At 40.4% G+C, this 19,077-nt stretch overlaps 2 protein-coding genes across 2 annotated transcripts in view; one reads left to right on the top strand and one right to left on the bottom strand.

The window, feature by feature from the left end:
• The window catches only part of LOC132152032 (beta-crystallin A2-like), a 132,431-nt gene that overhangs the window by 89,594 nt on the left and 23,760 nt on the right, over positions 1 to 19,077 (bottom strand). The window lies entirely within an intron of this gene.
• Positions 1 to 19,077, top strand: part of LOC132152026 (receptor-type tyrosine-protein phosphatase-like N) — a 35,940-nt gene that overhangs the window by 11,372 nt on the left and 5,491 nt on the right. Inside the window, exons 11-18 of the mRNA XM_059560661.1 lie at positions 127 to 191; positions 1,683 to 1,892; positions 4,761 to 5,006; positions 7,903 to 8,050; positions 8,316 to 8,389; positions 8,839 to 8,916; positions 9,624 to 9,743; positions 9,853 to 10,019. Coding sequence (XP_059416644.1) covers positions 127 to 191; positions 1,683 to 1,892; positions 4,761 to 5,006; positions 7,903 to 8,050; positions 8,316 to 8,389; positions 8,839 to 8,916; positions 9,624 to 9,743; positions 9,853 to 10,019 — 1,108 coding nt within the window. The remainder of the gene's footprint in view (positions 1 to 126; positions 192 to 1,682; positions 1,893 to 4,760; positions 5,007 to 7,902; positions 8,051 to 8,315; positions 8,390 to 8,838; positions 8,917 to 9,623; positions 9,744 to 9,852; positions 10,020 to 19,077) is intronic.

Raw genomic sequence — 19,077 nt, 5'->3', positions numbered from 1 at the left:
TAATAGCAATATGCTACTTGATGCCATGCATTACAGTGATATATACCACTATTTATAAAAACAATTCTACTGAGAAAACATTAGAATAAGCTGTCTTTGTCTTCGCATTTATTTTTTTACATGCAGTGGCTCAAAAGAACCTTCTAGAATCAGAGACTGGTCTGAAGGTGCTTCAGGCAGGTGTTGGGGAGGTAAGGATGTGCAAAAATGGTAAAACTTCTTAACTTTTGTGCCCCTTGTTTAGTCCTTTCCCATGAAGTTCTATTTCTTCTATGTTTTAGCAGGGAATATCTCACAAGACCCCAGACACCCACCCCCTTCTCATTTGCTTTGTTGCTATGACAACGACATCATACGTGTCAAACTGTCAGGCGCGTACACGACTCAAAGCGCGCGGCTGATTGGCATCCCAAACGCTTCTCCCCTCACAACGCAACATCCCCGCAAAACATCACGATGTCCGTGCCAGGGCTGAGCTCCGTCACCGTTGTTCGTTTGCCGCGAACATACATTTACAAACGTTACAGCTCCTAACAAAACTGAACGAAATTTAAATATCAAACCGGCGGAAAAGAGCTCTACAGTTATTGCACGTACAGATTTGAGCTCATCTTCGGTGGATCACCGGGCGCGAGCGCTTTTCGTGCTCCATTAGTTTATTGATTTTTTGGTGAGTTAAACTTTAACTTGAACTTAATTACATGTTACGTTGTATTAATGTCATGTTACCTTATATTAAACATGTTTATTAATTAGATAAAAGCTCGTACGGGGCAGTAAAACAAATAAATTAGTTTTTTAATCCCGTAAATAATCCACCTTCCTGTCATTTCAGTACACTCGTTTTTGGTTACCACATTTGGCGGGAAAAAAAAGGAAAATGTGACCGTTTTTACCACATACTTTCTACTTCTTTGGTTTTCCCAGCATTCATTTTACTCACCCTTCGAAGTCAGTGGTTTCAGGCTCATAAAACAGTATTGCAATAAATGAGTTATTTGCCACCGAGCCAACCTGTTTTTATTTGAATCTAGGAACCTGCAGTAAACTGTTTTCCTTGAACTGCTCAGTGATTTGTTGAAAAAAAGATCACGCAATAAAAATGACCAATCAGAATGATTCGCACTCAGAATCTCCGCACAGACTGTGATGTCAGGTAAAGATGGTTGCTGTGGCGACAAGGTCAGTGCGGTGTGCAGCGGAGTGATGATGTAATGCCCTGGCTCCTGTGTGGTGGTCTGCATCATTCCAGCAGAGTACCAGCGTATATTATGCGATTCCTATGTGTTGAAATGCCTTGTAATAAAGGATTTATGTTGTCTTTTCCTCTGTTTTCTCTCATCTGTTACTTTTTTTTCTTTCTATTGTCATTTTAACGACAGTGGTGCTTAGCCTACATCAAACGTTGTGATGTTGCCATAGCAACCAGTGACCCCACTGAGATACTTCCAGATAAGAGGGTGGGATTGGTAGTCCTGTTTCAAATGTTCATTTTTATTACTTGTCTTTTTTCATAGACCCTCTCTTCTTCACTTTTCCATTTCAAAATGTTACAAATGCACAGTCACAGACACAGACTGTTCAGTCTGTGTTAGTTTGATGGCAGCAACATTAATTGGGGCTATGGGATGTATTAATGATTTGTGAGTCATATGTTTGTTTTTATCTCTCTGTTTTTGCAGAAGAATGATGGCCATGCATTGCCAGTGGCAACACGTGTACGTGACAACACCCAATGGGTGTTCCTTATGTTTGTGGGTGTGGCTTGTGTGGGTGGACTCCTGGTGGGAGCACTGACCATCACCTGCCTGCGCACCCATGCCCGCCAGTTGGCCTCAGGGAAACTGGGACTTGGACCTGAAGCAGGAAAAGTGACGCATTATGAGTACCAGGTTTGGAACTGTTTGGCATGCGCACTGCATCACATCTCTGCAGGGCCGCTGCTGGCCAAATGGGTTCCCTAAGCAGGATTGTATTTTTTTGCCCCCCTTCCTCAAATATGATGATGGAAAAAAACACCTACTATAGGGGTGAAAATAGAACTTTAATCAAATAAAAAAGTAAATGAATAAATTTTATTATTTACAAATTACAATTGTAGCTCTCGACATTTACCTATGGCTATAACTTTATTATGACTAATTTATTTTATAGTCTCAAGCATTCAGAAATAATGCAAAAGGAAATTAAGCAGTTTTACTATGATAAAACCATAGTTTATTTTTGTAAGGGTTGTGATATGCACGTTTTTTGTTGAAGAAATTATAAAGGCTGTGTCATCTATAGCAAAAAGGTGTCCAAAAATGAAAGATTAAGTGAATATTTGAATAAAATGTTTGGTCAGTAGCCTAAACGAGAATTTGATTGTCCTGTAAGTGTAACAGCAGCAATTACATGGCATTTGCCTCCCTTTGCAGGGATTTGTAATAACACGTACATAAATTGTTTATTTTGTATTTGCCTACATTATGTATTTTAACAGTGTTATTATTAACCAATCATTATTGCATCATTGTTTTTTTTTAATATAATGCATTTTAAGTCATTTTAAAGGCTATTGATGGCTTAGGTCTGTTTTTATAGAAACAACAACAAAAATATTACAGTATATTAATACTTCTTTGTAAATTATTATTTGAAGTAACAAAACCGTGGCTAATTTGCATTTACCATGGCTACAAGAACGATGATTTGTGGTGTTGTTGTTAAAACCATGGGTAATTTTCGTAAGAGAACCTGGGGTGCGTTCTCCGAAACTACCTTAACGCTACGTCGTTCTTAAGTTGTACCTTAAGAAGTACCTTATCGTTAATACGTGGTTTCCGAAACCTTCTTAGTTAAGTATACCTTCTGTAAGTCATGCGTTCGTAAGGTTGGTCTGGAGCGCTCTTAGCTATACCTTATCGCTGCTTACGGTTCATACCGCTAGTGGCCACCACTACGCAAAAAGATTTTTTACATCGCAGTTTAATTACACATAGAAAATTTTATATGAACTTTTAATATAAAATCTGATTTAGAATTAAAATTACATTTTTACTTTACTTTAAAATTATACACATAAAATACTTAAGTTGTTATAGCCTACACCCAGTGTATGGAAGTGTTTTCATTAATAAAGTTTCCATACACTAATGGTTGTTAGCTTTTTTAATTACTATCCTAAGGCACATCAGCTGGCGAACCATTTGACAGAAAAGGCTTAGGAGTCTATATAAAGAAAGATGAGTTTACACAAACTTTATAGCTATGGCAGCGAGACAGCGAGTACTTGTTTTAAATCAAAGACGGCGGCGTCCGCGGAGCCAGTTAGTGTATGTCAACTACTTTATAAGAGAACATTTTAGTCCACTGACTACCATGTCAGAAGAGACCATTGTAAAAAAAAATTTGCCTGCCACGGGAGCAAATTCTGCAGCTCTTGCATCTTGTTGGCCCAGATTTGTCAAGACAAACTCGACGGAGCTACCCCCTCAGCCCCGAAATTCAGCTGCTGGCGGCTCTTCGTTTTTATGCTGTGGGGAGTTTTCTGGAGGTTGTTGGGGATGGATATGGGCTGAGTAAGACCTCAGTGTGGCTGGGCGATCTCTTTTTGCGGACTTTTTTCCCCGACATAGTGAATGTCGGTATGTCTCTCATGTTTGCGCTTTTATTGAGGAAATCATCCAATTACACAAATGAGCGATTTACGCCAATAATGTGATACGGCTGGTGGATAATCAGCATACGTTGTGGAGAACATTAACACACTTATGGCCGTGAGGGTTTGGGATTGTACACTTGCTAAATTATAAACACATACTCATATTTATTTCTGCATGTACGTATTTCAATAAGCCCCGATAAATGCAGTTTGTACTATTTCTAAAACGCTTCTTTATAAAGAACATTGTTTTCTCAATACTTTACCTATACCGCTGTGAAGGAAAGAGCGCACAATCGATCATCGAGGCGTCGATATCAACCTATTCAGCGCCTCCACCATGGACAGCAACTGCTAAGGTCGAACTTAAGAAGGTTTACCTTAAGCTACATCCTAAGGTATAGTTCGGAGAACACACGTAGCAAAGGTATACCTGTAGTTAAGGTGTACCTTTTGAGTATTCGTAGCGCGCTAAGAGACAACGTTATCGGAGAACGCACCCCTGAACAAAAAAAAAAAACCTTTCACAGGAATGTGCCTGAAAGTGATAAACGGGCCTCGTTTTTACCTAAATGATTTATAATTTATTTTAATATATATAAAAAAATCTATAAGGTGTGCATTGTAGCTGACACAAAAAATAAATGAACACATTACAATTGTTTGATGACTACAAGTCTTTCTCCTTCAAATGCTATTGAACATTCAGCCGCAAATATGAGGTGCGAGCGGTCGCGAGCGCGGATGGGAGAATGGCGCATATTTTTTCTTTTTCTTTTTTTTTTTGAGCAACTGGGATGGTGCCAGGGGATGGTGCACCCTCTGGGAGTTGGTGCCCTACGCAGACTGCGTATTCTGCGTTAAGGGAGCGGCGGTACTGCATCTCTGCAATACAGACATTCTCTGCATCCAATCTATTTTTATCCCAACAGATTTTAGCAGCTTTGCTTGTGATGGCATGTTACTGTCAGACACTAATGTGATCAGATTTATTTGATTTGAGCATAAGCAAACCAGAGCAAATTGATTAGCTGAAATATTCAGTTACTGTGAATTGCATGTGCTGCAATTTGTCAGTAGTCTTTTTCTCACATCCTCTATTTTCTTGATTTCTCAGGATCTTTGTCGGCAGCATATGGCTGCTAAGTGCTCTCTTGGAAGGCAGGACTGCAGGGTTGGAGCTGCAGGTAGTGCCGGTCCAGGAGGAGGAGGAGGTGGTGGAGGAGGAACAGGAGTCAGCAGTGTGTCGTCACAGTTCAGTGATGCACCTCAGCAAAGCCCTAGTTCGCACAGCAGCACCCCCTCCTGGTGTGAGGAGCCAGCGCAGTCTAACATGGATATTTCTACAGGACACATGATACTGGTAGACACACATAACCCTATTTACAGATGCAGAAAAATTTACATTTAGCGCATAACATTAATGGCCCATATACATAACTATATTAGCATCCACCACAATGGACGATAACATTTTGTTTATTATAAGCACATACTGCACTTTAAATCCTTCTAATAAGATGGCAACGTTTTTATCATTCATCATCTGGAAAATAAAAAAAACATTCTGAAAGGTATTCCAATGATATCGTTCCTCTGCCATTATAATAGTGTTAGTGTTTGACTTCCCTATTTTCATAGAACTAGAATAGTGATGCGCGGGTCGTCTCGTAAAAAGAGTGTCTTATGTGTTATGTCTTAAGTCAACGAACGTATTTACTTGTGACAAAAAACTGATTTGGCTTTATTAAAGTGTGTGCATGATCGCATTAAATAAATAGTCTAAATAAATTGTTCAGATTAACAAAGCACGAGGTTTTATCTGGGATTAAACATGGAGTTATGTTCTGTATCCCAAATATGAAAACAAGCGTATGTGCACCAATAACTGCGCTTTGTATCTGCTGATCGAGATTTACATGCTTGGCCGACTGACCCTGTATACTCTCATTCATTTCATTCACGAAGATGAATACGAGATGTATTATGATTATGTAAACGAGAACGATTCGTTCACCTAAAAGATTTGTTCACGAACGAACCATCATAGTGCAATTACCTATAGCCTATATTGATAAGGTTACGATACGAAGGTCTAAGTAGCAACGCAACTTCCGTGATGTCCCCGATGCACGGGGTGGGTCGGGGCGGGTCAAGAAATTGTACTTTATTTGCGGGGCGGGCTGGGGCGGGCCAAATAATTTCATAAAAGTGGGACCCGCGGGTTGGAAAAAACCCTGACCCGCGCATCACTAAACTAGAACTATTATTAAAAATGTATAGGGTAACACTTTGTTTGAAGGTGAGTTACTCCTGTTACATGTAGTAAAAATTCTATAGTAAAAAGAGTAATTTATGCATAATTAAAAGTAATAAACCAAACCATAACCTTAACACTATAGTAAGTACATGTAGTTAATTTATTTGAATCATTACTTGTTGTTTAATTACACTGTAACAATATGTACACCAGAGAGTTGCACGGGTCCGATTTTGTAAATCCGCACCCGCCCGTACCCGCAGTGCTTAAAACCGCATCCGACCCGTTTTCTGACAGCAGCACTAATTAAAATCCGCACCCGACCCGACCCGCTTAAAATAGAGCCGACACCCGACCCGCACCCGAAATCAAATCAGTTAAGCCAATCACATTAGACACACTTTTTTCTAATTTTATTGCCAGGTCATACAGAAGTTATTTATGGAAAACTCTTTTTAAAAGATATTCGTTTTTTATACATTTTATCTTAATTTTAATCAATGTTTTATCAATCAATTGCCCGTATTTAATAAATAAGAAGCAAATATATAGCAGACAATGTAATAACCTTAGTGTAATTGACAGAATTACTAAAAAATATTTTGCTACCTAAAAGTTAAAATTTTTTGTGTCACGCATGCATGCATGTCTATTTCCCTCATATTAAATATAAAACGCATGTGGACTGATATTTTTCCAATGTCTGGACTCCTTTATAAATGGAGTATATAAACAGACGTTTCAATATATTGGTATTAAATGCATTTTCTGAGAATTTATATTTCACGTTTTTACTGCAAATGTTGAAATACGTGCTCTTTGGTCCATCAGTGCTTGAGTCACTGATCATATTAGAATAAAATATCTCATAATAAAATACAAAAGTGACTGATTTATGAATGTATATGCATAGTTCTCATCAATCAGAAATACAGATAAATGCTTTCATTTGTTGTATTTTTGATCCTGAAAAAAACGGAACAACAAAAGAGCGAATCATACCACCGTCTGAGGTTGTGCTTCAAGTCGAACGCATCGCGAGAGGCGGATCTGCGCCAGAGCGCACATGTGAATGAGCTGCACAAAGTCATTTTCAGATGCAATTAAAAAAAAAAAAAAAACCCTGGATAGCCTAGATTAGGCCCATATTCACAAATGTGTTAGCTATGGAATGAAATATCTGATATTCCGATTGTCAAATACATGCAAGTGGAAGTGTATTGTTGTTTAAAACCTTTATAACGATCGCGTTAGTTGAGCTGTATGCGCGATATAATTTTATGACACAAATTTTGAAATAGGCTTAAATCAAACATTCAGATTCTATATATATATAGGCTATATATATATATATATATATATATATATATATATATATATATATATATATATATATATATATATATATATATATATATATATATATATAAACGGAAAACAAAGACAACGAAAAAAAAACAGCTGGCTGATCTTTTACGTCTGTTAACTAATGACTCATGCAGCCGTTCGCGCGGTTGTGATTTTTTAAAAAGTGGAACGTAGGCCTATTTTTACGTTTGCACGTGACTGTTTTGAACCCGTGTTTAGACCCATGTTTCCCCTGTGTCCGACCCGACCCGCACCCGTATCCGACACAGTTGGATATTTTTCACCCGTTTCAGCCAAATTTGCGGGTCACCCGTCGGGTACCCGCGGGTACCCGAACCCGTGCAGGACTCTAATGTACACTGTACAATTGAAGTGTAACTCTTTGTAGTTACAGTTATAGTCCTTGGTGTAAACAATGCTTAATTTTTTGCCTTTGGTAAATGCTTCGAGTATTAATTGCCCTCCAGCCGGTTATACACATTTGTATGTACTACATGGTTTTACAAAAGAATGTTTTGTTTTCTGTTTTAATTTAGTTGGTATAATAGCATTTTCAAAATGTTCATGTTTTTTTTTAAGTATCACATGAATGAGCAACTGAGTTTGTCTCTCTCTCTCTAATGCCTTCTAGGCATATATGGAGGATCATCTGAAAAATAAAGACCGTTTGCTCAAAGAGTGGGAGGCTCTGTGCTCCTACCAGGCAGAACCAAGCACCATCTCAGCTGCCCAGAGTGAAAGTAATGTCAAGAAGAACCGCTGCTCTGATGCCGTGCCCTGTGAGTAAGATCACAAAGCTTTCCCAACCCCCACTTGTTTTGAAACTCTTTCATTTTCTATGTAAATGTGCCTGAAGGGTTAGTGTCCACTTTGTTTTTGAGGAAATTTTCAGTAAGAACATACAAGTCACTATTTATACAAAAAATGGCATAGAATATTGTATAAATACGCAAACTGGAACGCATCCTGTGTCTCATCACACAACCTGATTGACTTCTCCTCTTTTTAATGGATAAGGTGTGTAACAGTCAGTTGTTTTTGCAGATGATCATTCTAGAGTGAAGCTGAAGGTTGAGATTAACCCTTCCAGGACAGATTACATCAATGCCAGCACCATTGTAAGTATGTGCACTTGATGAATCTCTTTGCCCTGGAACTCATCATGAAACATGACAGTTTAAAGAGACTTTATTATGGTCCCTTTCCTCCTCTCTTTAGCTGAAATCTAAGATAAAAATCTAAAGCTAAAAAGCTTTAGTTTCCTTTCATCCCTTTTTGTTACCAAGGTGATAATCCATTTATTCCTCATAGATTTCCAAGGCTGCCACTGGTTTTGGAATCCCTCTCTCTCAGTGTTGCCATGGTTACATTGTATTGATCTCATTCAGGATGTTTATGTTGGGAATCTCTTGCTGCTCTGTTGTGGTCGAGAACAAGGCATCATCAATAAAGCCTTCATGCGCATTGTATCACAGTAATGGCCTGTTGTCACGGTGATGGGCAGATTCAGGGTTAAGAAGGGCTAAAACGCTGACCCCTGACCTTTCGTCTACTATTGACCTTTTAGATCGAGCATGACCCCCGGATGCCTGCGTATATTGCCACCCAAGGCCCTCTCTCACACACCATCGCTGATTTCTGGCAGGTCAGTCACATGTGTGTGGAAATAATAGTTTGTAATCATTTGATATAAAGAAATACAAGTTGCATGAAATTTAAACTACCATTGAAAGTTTGGGGTCAATTAAATGTTATTTTTTTCAATGATATTAAAACTTTTATTCATCAAGTATGCATTTAATTGATTTATAAACTTGATAAAATAATCCTGAAAAAAAATATCACGGTTTACATAAAATATTAAGCTGCACCACTGTTTTCATGTTTAATACTAATTAATAGTTTCTTGAATGATTACTAAATTATCTTGTGACACTGGAGTAATAACTGCTGAAATCTCAGCTTTGCCCTCAGAGAAATATGTATTTATATATATATATATATATATATATATATATATACAGAGTATACACTCTGCTGCTACAGTATACATATATATATATATATATATATATATATATATATATATATATATATATATATATATATATATATATATATATATATATATAAACTTTAAAATAATTAATAACTTTAAAAATAGTAAAGTGAAGTGTTGGTTTTGTAGCCTTGGTGAACATAAAAGTTTAATACAAATTTTGCTACATATTTGAATGGTAGTGTATTTAGAAAATGTTAAACGGTTCTATGTATGAATTAGCACTTATTTGCTGTGCATTCATATAAATATTGCATGAATGGCATATTTTGTAAGCCATGTATGTTGCACAGATGGTTTGGGAAAGTGGATGTACTGTCATAGTATTGATGACGGCTCTGGTTGAGGATGGAGAAAAACAGTGTGATCGCTACTGGCCTGATGAAGGCTCCTCTCTCTACCACATTTATGAGGTTTGAGTGAAAATGTTACTTGTGAATCTAATAAGATTTCTTGAGATGTTTGCTTTATGTAGTGTAAACTACATAAAATATTGTGTTCACCTTTAATTATCTCACTCAGGTAAACCTGGTGTCTGAGCATATCTGGTGTAATGACTTCCTGGTGCGGAGTTTCTACCTGAAGAACGTCCAAACCCAGGAAACTCGTACCCTCACTCAATTCCACTTCCTGAGCTGGCCTGCACAGGAAATACCCACCTCCACACGGCCTCTGCTGGACTTCCGCAGGTACTGCGCATGCTTGCTTACATACTGTACATAGTATGTATGTACTTCTATTTTTTGTGGATATATTGCATTAAAGTATATATCACTATTTACACATCTGTGTAGGCCTAATCATCACCTGGTCATGATAGTTTGCTTTAATGGTAATAATTTGAGGTAACCACAACTGTAGAACAAATCTGAAGAGTGTACAGAAAATTGCTGCATAATAATAGTAATAATACTATATAATAAAATGAGAACATCTCGGTTACGTACGTACGTGTCGAACGACATGTGGGGTCTCACTTGGGAGGTCAGTAATCTCTGAATTTAAGAGAAAACGTCAATAAAAATTGGCTAGTGGATTTTGCCTATCTGAGCCACTTCCAGTGCCTACAGGTATAAATAGGCGACAGGTGCATCCACTCTTCAGGTTTTATGCTGATGAGCCGAGAACGTGTCCCGGCAACAGCGAATGGTTCAAGGTTGTGTTATGGGGACATAACATCTCTGTTCTCTCCATTCCCTATATGTTGGTCACTACGAGTTATGTCGAACGACATATGGGGTCCATGGAAAACGCCACAACCTGAACACCGTCACAACCCTGTGGCGCTGCAATTGTGGACAAGCTGCGGCGTATAACAAAAGGTCGCTTAACCTTCCCAAAGCCCCAGTGCCAATTCACTGACCTTGGTACCGAAGGTACTATTGGTTCCTGATACGTTTTGGCCATGTAATATTCTAATTAGCATATCTGCATGATAGATAAGTGATTACAAGTCCAATTATGTATTAAAGCAATTGGTTACAAGCATATTTATGGGAAAAATATGTACAATTTCCCTTAAGTACAGGTACATAAAAAAAAAAATAGAATATCATGGAAAAGTTCTTTATTTTTTGTAATTTAATTTAAAAAAGCAAAAAATTTATATTCTAGATTCATTGCACACAAACTGAAATATTTAAAGAGTTTTTTTTTTTTTGTTCTGATGGTTATGACTTACAGCTTCAGTATCTCAAATATTTGTAATATTTTCTCAAAGATCAATCAAAAAAAGATTTACAAAACAGAAATGTTCAAGATCTCCAAAGTAGGTTTAATTATGCACTCAATACTTGGTTGGGGCTCCTTTTGCAATCACTGTCTGTGGCACTGCAGGTTGCTTTGATAGCGGCCTTCAGCTCCTCTGTATTGTTTTTCAGATGTTACTTATCTTCCTCTTCACAATACCCCATAGATTCTCTGTGAGGTTCAGGTCAGATGAGTTGGCTGGCCAATCAAGCACAGTAATATCATGGTCAGCAAATCACTTGGAAGTAGGGGTGTAACGGTATGTGTATTCGTACCGGACCGTTTCGGTACAGGGCTTTCAGTACGGTGCACGTGTGTACCGAATGACGGAATGCAATATTTTGTGCGCGGAATATAAGTACATTTTCGTGTTTCCAAACGAACATATTAAGTGGCGGAAGTCTCCGCGTTCAGCGCAAATCCCACCCTGCAGCTGATTCTAAGGCCGGCGACACACTGGATGCGTGGCGCAAGCGTCTCAGCTGCGATTTTCAGATATTGCACCTGTCAAACATAGTCTATTTTGCCGTCAATACTGTTGACGGTGTCCTTTATCAGTAGGCTTTATATTTATGCTCAACATGAAGTATAGATATTGTTGTCATGAAGACAAGAGCCTGGTCTGTCGGCGGTCTCCCTCTATGTCACCTACAGTAGCAGCAGTGTGCCAGCGCCGCGTCAGGCACGATTCTGGTGAAGCAGGCCTACAAGCTGGGATTGGTAATGCTGCACTGTAATCATAGTTATTTATTTATATTTTTCATTATAATTTATTATATGATATTGGTTTGAGACTGAGAGTATTTTATTTAGTGGAGAACTTTGCAGCAGTATTTTATGTCTTATTCTTTTTTTTATTTTATATATATTTTATTAAAAAGTATTTAAAAAAAAAGTGTATAGTAATAACCTGCAGTTTAATGTTTGCATTTCTTTCCCTTACTGTACCGAAAATGAACCGAACCGTGACTTTAAAACCGAGGTACGTACCGAACCGTGATTTTTGCGTACCGTTACACCCCTACTTGGAAGTGGTTTTGTTACTGTGGGTAGGTTGTCAGGGTTTTGCACTGTCACTTTGTTTTATGTTTTGTTTCTTGTGTCTAGTGTCAGCACATGGCCTTTTTAATTGTTTTCTCGCCCATGTGCTCCTTTAGCCCCTCCTCCTTGTTTCCTTTTTACCACACCCTCTTGTTAGCCTGGTTAGTCTTATTGTGCTCACCTGTCCCTCATGTATTTTCCTCCCTATTTATAGTGCCCCTTACACTTCTGTGTTTGTTGGTTCATGGTCATTCTCACCCCACTCTGGCGCTAGCTGTGGCCTTGTCTGGTTGGTCTTGTGCCCTTGTCTAGTCCTTGTAGTTCTATGTTTTTGTCTTGCTCCTTATTTTAGTAATTTGTTTGTTCTTGCTTTTATTTGTAATATTTATTTAGTTTTTCTAGTCTTGATTCTTGGTTTTGTTTGATTCTAAGTTGGTTAAATTGGTAATTTCGTATATTGTTACTTAACCTTTTATTAGTTCATTGGCTTATGTCTTTCCTTGAGTTTAATATGTGTTTTTGTGGAGCTTTGTCCTGTCTAGTCTTGTGTTCGAGTTCCTGACCTGTCCCCGTGTGTCCTGCCCTGGTTCTACCTACCTGGCACTTGGTCTGTTTCAGAGTCTGTGGTCAACAAGTGTCTGAGCTCTGCTTTATGGTGCCTTGTGGGGTCTTCTCCATTAGCCTGGTTTTGCTGCCCCCTCTGTTGCCAAGTATTCTGCCAGTTGCTTCCTGAAGCTTTCCCAGTGGCCTCCCCTAGCTGTTCCTGTTTACTGTTTTCCTGTTGTGGTATCTATAGTTCACTTCACTACCCTCTTGTATCAGTCTGTTTTGTCAATAACACCTTATTACCTCACACTGCAATTGGGTCCTCCCTCCTAGATCCCTGACATAGGTGCTAAATTTCTGCTGCAAAATTAAATCAGCATCTCCATTAAGCTTGTCAGCAGATGGAAGCATAAAGTGCTACAAAATCTCCTGGTAGATGGCTGCATTGACTTTGGACTTATTAAAACATAATGAACCAACACCAGCAGACGTCACGGCACTCAATCATCACTGACTTCAGAATATTCGCACTGGACTTTGGATTCTGTGCCTCTCCAGTCTTCCTCCAGACCTTGATTTACAAATGAAATGCAAAATTTACTTTCATCTGAAAAGAGGACTGTGAACCACTGAGCAACAGTCCAGTTCTTTTCCTCTCTACCCCAGGTGAAATGCTTCTAATGTTTTTTTTCTGGTTCAGGAGTGGCTTGGTTTTAGGAATGTGACCGTTGTAGCCCTTTTCTTGAAGACATCTGAGCGTGATGACTCTTGATGCACTGACTCAGGCTTCAGTCCACTTCTTGTGAAGCTCTCCCAAGTTCTTGAATCTGCTTTTACTGACCATCTTCCCAAAGGCTGTGGTCATCTCTGTTGCTTGTGTACCTTTTCCTACCACACTTTTTCCTTCCAGTCAACTTTCTATAAATATATTTTGTTACAGCACTCTGTGAACAGCCAGCCCTTTCAGCAATGACCTTCTGTGGCTTACCCTCCTTGTGGAGGATGTTGATGATTGTCTTCTGGACAACTGTCAAGTCCGTAGTCTTTCCCATAATTGTGGTTGCATGTTCTGAACTAGCCCAGGAGGTACCCAGTATTTATACTCATAATTAATAAAACTAATCAAGCTCAAAATGGAATATTCTAATTTTTTGAGATACTGATTTTTTTATTTTCCTAAGCTGTAAGTCGTAACAAACAGAATTAAAACAAAAAACTCTTGAAATATTTATGTTTGTGTGCAATGAATCTAGAATATACAAAAGGTTACTTTTTTTAATTAAATTACAAAAAATAAAGAACTTTTCCTTTTTTAAAGTAGTCAAGGATACATTTTGTTTGAGCAAAATGGTATACACTGTGCTGCCAACAATATTACAATGAGTCAAGCAATATCAAATGTCAGTATTCTCTTCCACCATCTTCTGAATTGCTGAAAATTGTGAATTTAGTTTTGTTGGGTTTAGTATAATGCCACCTTTATACTCAAAAACATCTATAGAGGATGCATTACATATGTATTACCTTATTAAATTGAAATGAGTCACCATTTTAGAGGTTTCACACACATGCCTCTGTTCGGGCTAATACAGGGTTGTTTATGATCATGCCCATCTTGGACACCATCTTGAAAATTACACCTTTCTAGTGGTCAAACTTTGGTAAACTTTTAGTATGTTATTAAGGACACCTAATACTACAAAAAACAGCTGAGAAACCTTTTGTTAGAATTTTTTTAGGGTTAGGTGTTTTATTTTCATATATGCAGCCGCCTAATGTGCAGATACTGATATGGACTGACCGAGGGGGTCTCTTAGGCAGGTTCTACCTTATAATAGGGATGGAACAGCTGCCAGAAAAGACTGACAGAGTGGGTCTGCCAAGGGAAGACACAGGGAAGAATACACATATGGTATTACCCATATGGAATCAAGCCATATGGGTACCTAGCCCAGTACAGGGGCTGGCCGGGACCCCCGGCATGCTAACACCAGTACTGGGCCTGGCGACAGACTGCTCCACCAAGTCTGACCGCCGAAGGTGATGGAGATCTGCCTCCTCCTGGGGCAGTGCTTGCAGGTTCACCACCTGGTTGCTTAAGGGAGTGGTGGGAACCTTGGGCACGTATCAAGGCCAGGGTCTCAGGACAAAGTGAGAGTAAGCCGGCCCGAACACAAGACACTCTTCACTTACCGAAAAATCCAGGTCCAGGTGGGCCAGTAAGGCGCAACATACAGGACCTTGCACAGTGTCTTTGTGAGCAGGCTCACTTGGGCAAACACTTACTTGCGTAGAGCCAGAGGCCAGCTGTGTTCCAGTGCATCCGTGCCCAGGGGGGCCTCGGTCAGGGAATAGCACAGCTGACAGTGGGTGGACTCATGGGATGCAAACAGGTCTACCTAGACTCCAGACTCCAGATCAGCTGGACCATCTGGGGATGGAGTTGCCATTCCCTGGTGAAAGTGAGCTATAGTGAGAGCATGTCGGCTGCGTGATTGAGCTCCCCTGTAATGTGGACAGCACGCAGTGACTTGAGCCCATTGAGTCGGTTGATGTACAAAACAGTGTAGTGTTGTCCGTGTGGACTAACATGTGCTTGTCTAGCAACAGCGCCTGAAACCGCCATAAAGCTATATGCACTGCCAGCAACTCCAGACAGTATATGTGCCAAAGCAGTTTAGGTCCTGTCCAGGACCCTGAAGCTGCCTGCCAGTTGCACGTCGCGCCCCAGCCCACGTTGGAGGCATCTGTCATGACAACAACATGTTCTAAGGGCACCCCAGCCCGTGGAAAGGCAAGGTCCAACCAGGGGCTGAATAGGCAGCGTCACATTGGTGTGATGGTGACATGATGTGACACGATGTGTGGCCATGCCTATCTTGGGACTCGGGAGTGTAACCAGTGCTGAAGTGGTCTCATATGAAGCAATCTGAGCGGCTTGACTGCGGCTGCGGATGCCATATGCCCCAGGAGCCTTTAAAAATGTTTCAGTGGTACCACTGTCCTGCCTCTGAAGGAAACTCAGGCAGTTCATCAACGACTGGGCATGCTCGCTGGTGAGACGTGCTGTCATGCTTACAGAGTATAACTCCATACCGAGATAAGTGATTCTCTGCACAGGGGAGAGCTTTTCTCTCAGTTGACCTGAAGCCCCAACTGACTGAGGTGCCAAAGCACCAGGTCCCTGTGATCGCACAACTCATCTCGGGACCAGGCCATGATGAGTGAGCCATCTAGATAGTTGAGGATCCTGATGCCCCACAAGTGGGGCAAGGGCACAGAGGACCTTGTTTTGCAATACCCGACCCTCAAAGGCAAACTGCATAAATGGTCTGTGGCTTGTGCAGGGCCCAATTCAAGACTTACAGATCCAGGATAGGTCGAAGGCCACCACTTGCAATCTGAGTCATCACAGCAAAAATGTTCCCAGAGGAACTGGCCAGAGACGCGTGGAGAGGCGTTGCGTCTCCGAACCCCGACCTCTTGGCTACTCTCGATTGGGGGCGTTGTGGGTGAGAATGAGAGGGCAGTGTGTCGCTCATTGTCAACTTAGGAGCCTTGCAACTTGAAGGAAAGGGAAATTGCTCTTTTAATGAAAATGTGGATACCAAAAAGAAAAGTAAACTGAAGATTCTCCACCCAGCCCTCCACCAGGGGGAAGGAGTGGAGCTGTCTCCACCAACATCTGAAGTGCAGTCTCCCACATATCTGATTTGCCCATGTCAGGGCCACTTTGTCGTTCTCTTGGACAATTTTGTGGCCGGATATGACAGGGGATGGTGCTCTCCTGCGTGGGGCTCGATGTGCCAGCCTCGAAGAACTCTCAGCGTGGGGCGGAGCCGTTGTGGAGGATGCAAGCAGGCTGAGGCACTGCCCACGACGGAATGGTGGCAGCTGGACGATCACATCAGGGTAAGATGTGTTGGATGGCTTCAGTCTGCCTTTGCACCGCTGAGAACTGCTGAGCAAAGTCCTCTACAGTGTCAAACAGGCCCGCCTGGGAGATGGGAACATTGAGGAAGTGAGCTTTGTCTAAGTCTCTCATCTCGATCAGGTTTAGCCAGAGATAATGCTCCTGGACCACTAACGTGGACATCGCCTTCCAGAGGGACCGCACTGTGATTTTCCATAGCGGCAGCTGCACGGGACATGCGCTGCGAGAGGAGTGAGAGGTCCGTGGGGCATGGCCTGGCAGAGAAGCTCTCACAGTGACCGGCAGCCCCCAGTTCCAGCCAGGGAAACCGGGACGGGTAGCGGCAGAGGGGTCTGCTGCACTCCCCTTGAGGAGTGAGAGATGCGATTGCAGCAATACACCCACAACAGACATTTGAGTCATCCCCGAGCACCGATTTACCTAAAGACAATGCTTGTGACTGTCAAACAAGGACCGGAAACAACCACATCCAGAAGGACACAGACGAAACGGCATCTTGAAAAGATGCGAATCGTCCGTGATTTGCACTTTTAGGAAATACTGCTCTTTCAGCCGAAGCGCCCAGGGGAGTTACTGCTGCAGGGACCACCGCTGTACTGCGCCGTCACACTGACCAGTACCAGCTCTCCACAAACACAGAGATGAATGGCTTTGTAGCGAATTTATATCATCGACTACTCGCTCCGAAGCAAATATCTGAAGAGTGGATGCACCTGTCACTTATTTATACCTGTAGGCATGGAGAGTGGCTCAGGTCTGCAAATTCTGCATTTACTACACAGAGTGAACACTATCAGTGAACACTGGCTCTGTGTAGTAAATGCTGCTCCACATGAAATCACGCATGTGTAGTAATACACAGCTGATTACAGAACTGGCATGACTGACAAGATGCGCATTAAATATCGGGCAATATTTATCATGCATCCCTATTCATAATGTAGTCTGTATTTATTAGATTGTGAAAAAACTATTTATCAGTTCCACACACAGAGATATTTATATTCTACATTTATTTAAATGGGAAAAAAACCTTCACTGGTATTGGATCTGTATCAGCCAATACTGAACCCTAGGTATTAGTATCAGAGGTGAAAAAAGCAGATCGGAGCATCCCTAAAGTCTACAGCTGGAAATTATACATTTTTCAAATTCAGGGTAAACAAATAAGTTCTTAAAGGGCTCAGCAGATGAACTTTTTTCCACAAGTTGGCATGATTTATTAGGATCTTCATGAGTGTCTGTTACATATTTTGATTAAAGACACTCAATGGCTGTGTAAACAACACTTTTTTTTGCAGTTTCAAAAACAGCTCTGCTCACACCAACCCTTTTTGGTGTATGGTTTTCTGTCGCTCCGAAGCAAACAAGCTGAAGAGTGGATGCACCTGTCACTTATTTATACCTGTAGGCATGGAGAGTGGCTCAGGTCTGCAAATTCTGCATTTACTACACAGAGTGAACACTATCAGTGAACACTGGCTCTGTGTAGTAAATGCTGCTCCACATGAAATCACGCATGTGTAGTAATACACAGCTGATTACAGAACTGGCATGACTGACAAGATGCGCATTAAATATCGGGCAATATTTATCATGCATCCCTATTCATAATGTAGTCTGTATTTATTAGATTGTGAAAAAATTATTTATCAGTTCCACACACAGAGATATTTATATTCTACATTTATTTAAATGGGAAAAAAAACCTTCACTGGTATTGGATCTGTATCAGCCAATACTGAACCCTAGGTATTAGTATCAGAGGTGAAAAAAGCAGATCGGAGCATCCCTAAAGTCTACAGCTGGAAATTATACATTTTTCAAATTCAGGGTAAACAAATAAGTTCTTAAAGGGCTCAGCAGATGAACTTTTTTCCACAAGTTGGCATGATTTATTAGGATCTTCATGAGTGTCTGTAACATATTTTGATTAAAGACACTCAATGGCTGTGTAAACAACACTTTTTTTTGCAGTTTCAAAAACAGCTCTGCTCACACCAACCCTTTTTGGTGTATGGTTTTCTTTTTTATCACAATGAGTTACTGCATACCCATAACCCCCCTTCAGGATTTCAACTAAAATTAAAATAAATCCACACCTCTCTTGTCTCCTTTGAGACTGGGACTCTAAATAATAATTTGTGTTCATCTCTGCAGCCAACGACAGAACATTTAGCATGTTTTCTGCAAATTTTTGCCATGGCGTCAGAACAAGTACACCGCTGTCACTTGCAAAAAAAAACTGGTGGCTGAACACTGTGGGTTGATACGTGCAGATAAATGGATGGTAATGTTATAATAAGTACCCCTTCCTACGTCCGAGGGGGAGTGAAATCTGATCAGCTAATTTTCTCACATGCTTGCAGAGAAAGGCTTACAAAACCAAACTTACTGGGTTATTCTTTTTCACGTTTTCTGAGTTGGTAGATGCAAGGACGTACAATTATAGCACTTAAACACGGAAAAAGTCAGAT

The sequence above is a fragment of the Carassius carassius genome, chromosome 10 (genome assembly GCF_963082965.1).
Source record: "Carassius carassius chromosome 10, fCarCar2.1, whole genome shotgun sequence".
In the NCBI taxonomy this organism is placed as follows: Eukaryota; Metazoa; Chordata; class Actinopteri; order Cypriniformes; family Cyprinidae; genus Carassius; species Carassius carassius.
The sequence above is the reverse complement of the archived record's forward strand: the minus strand, read 5'-3'. Positions and strand labels throughout refer to the sequence as shown.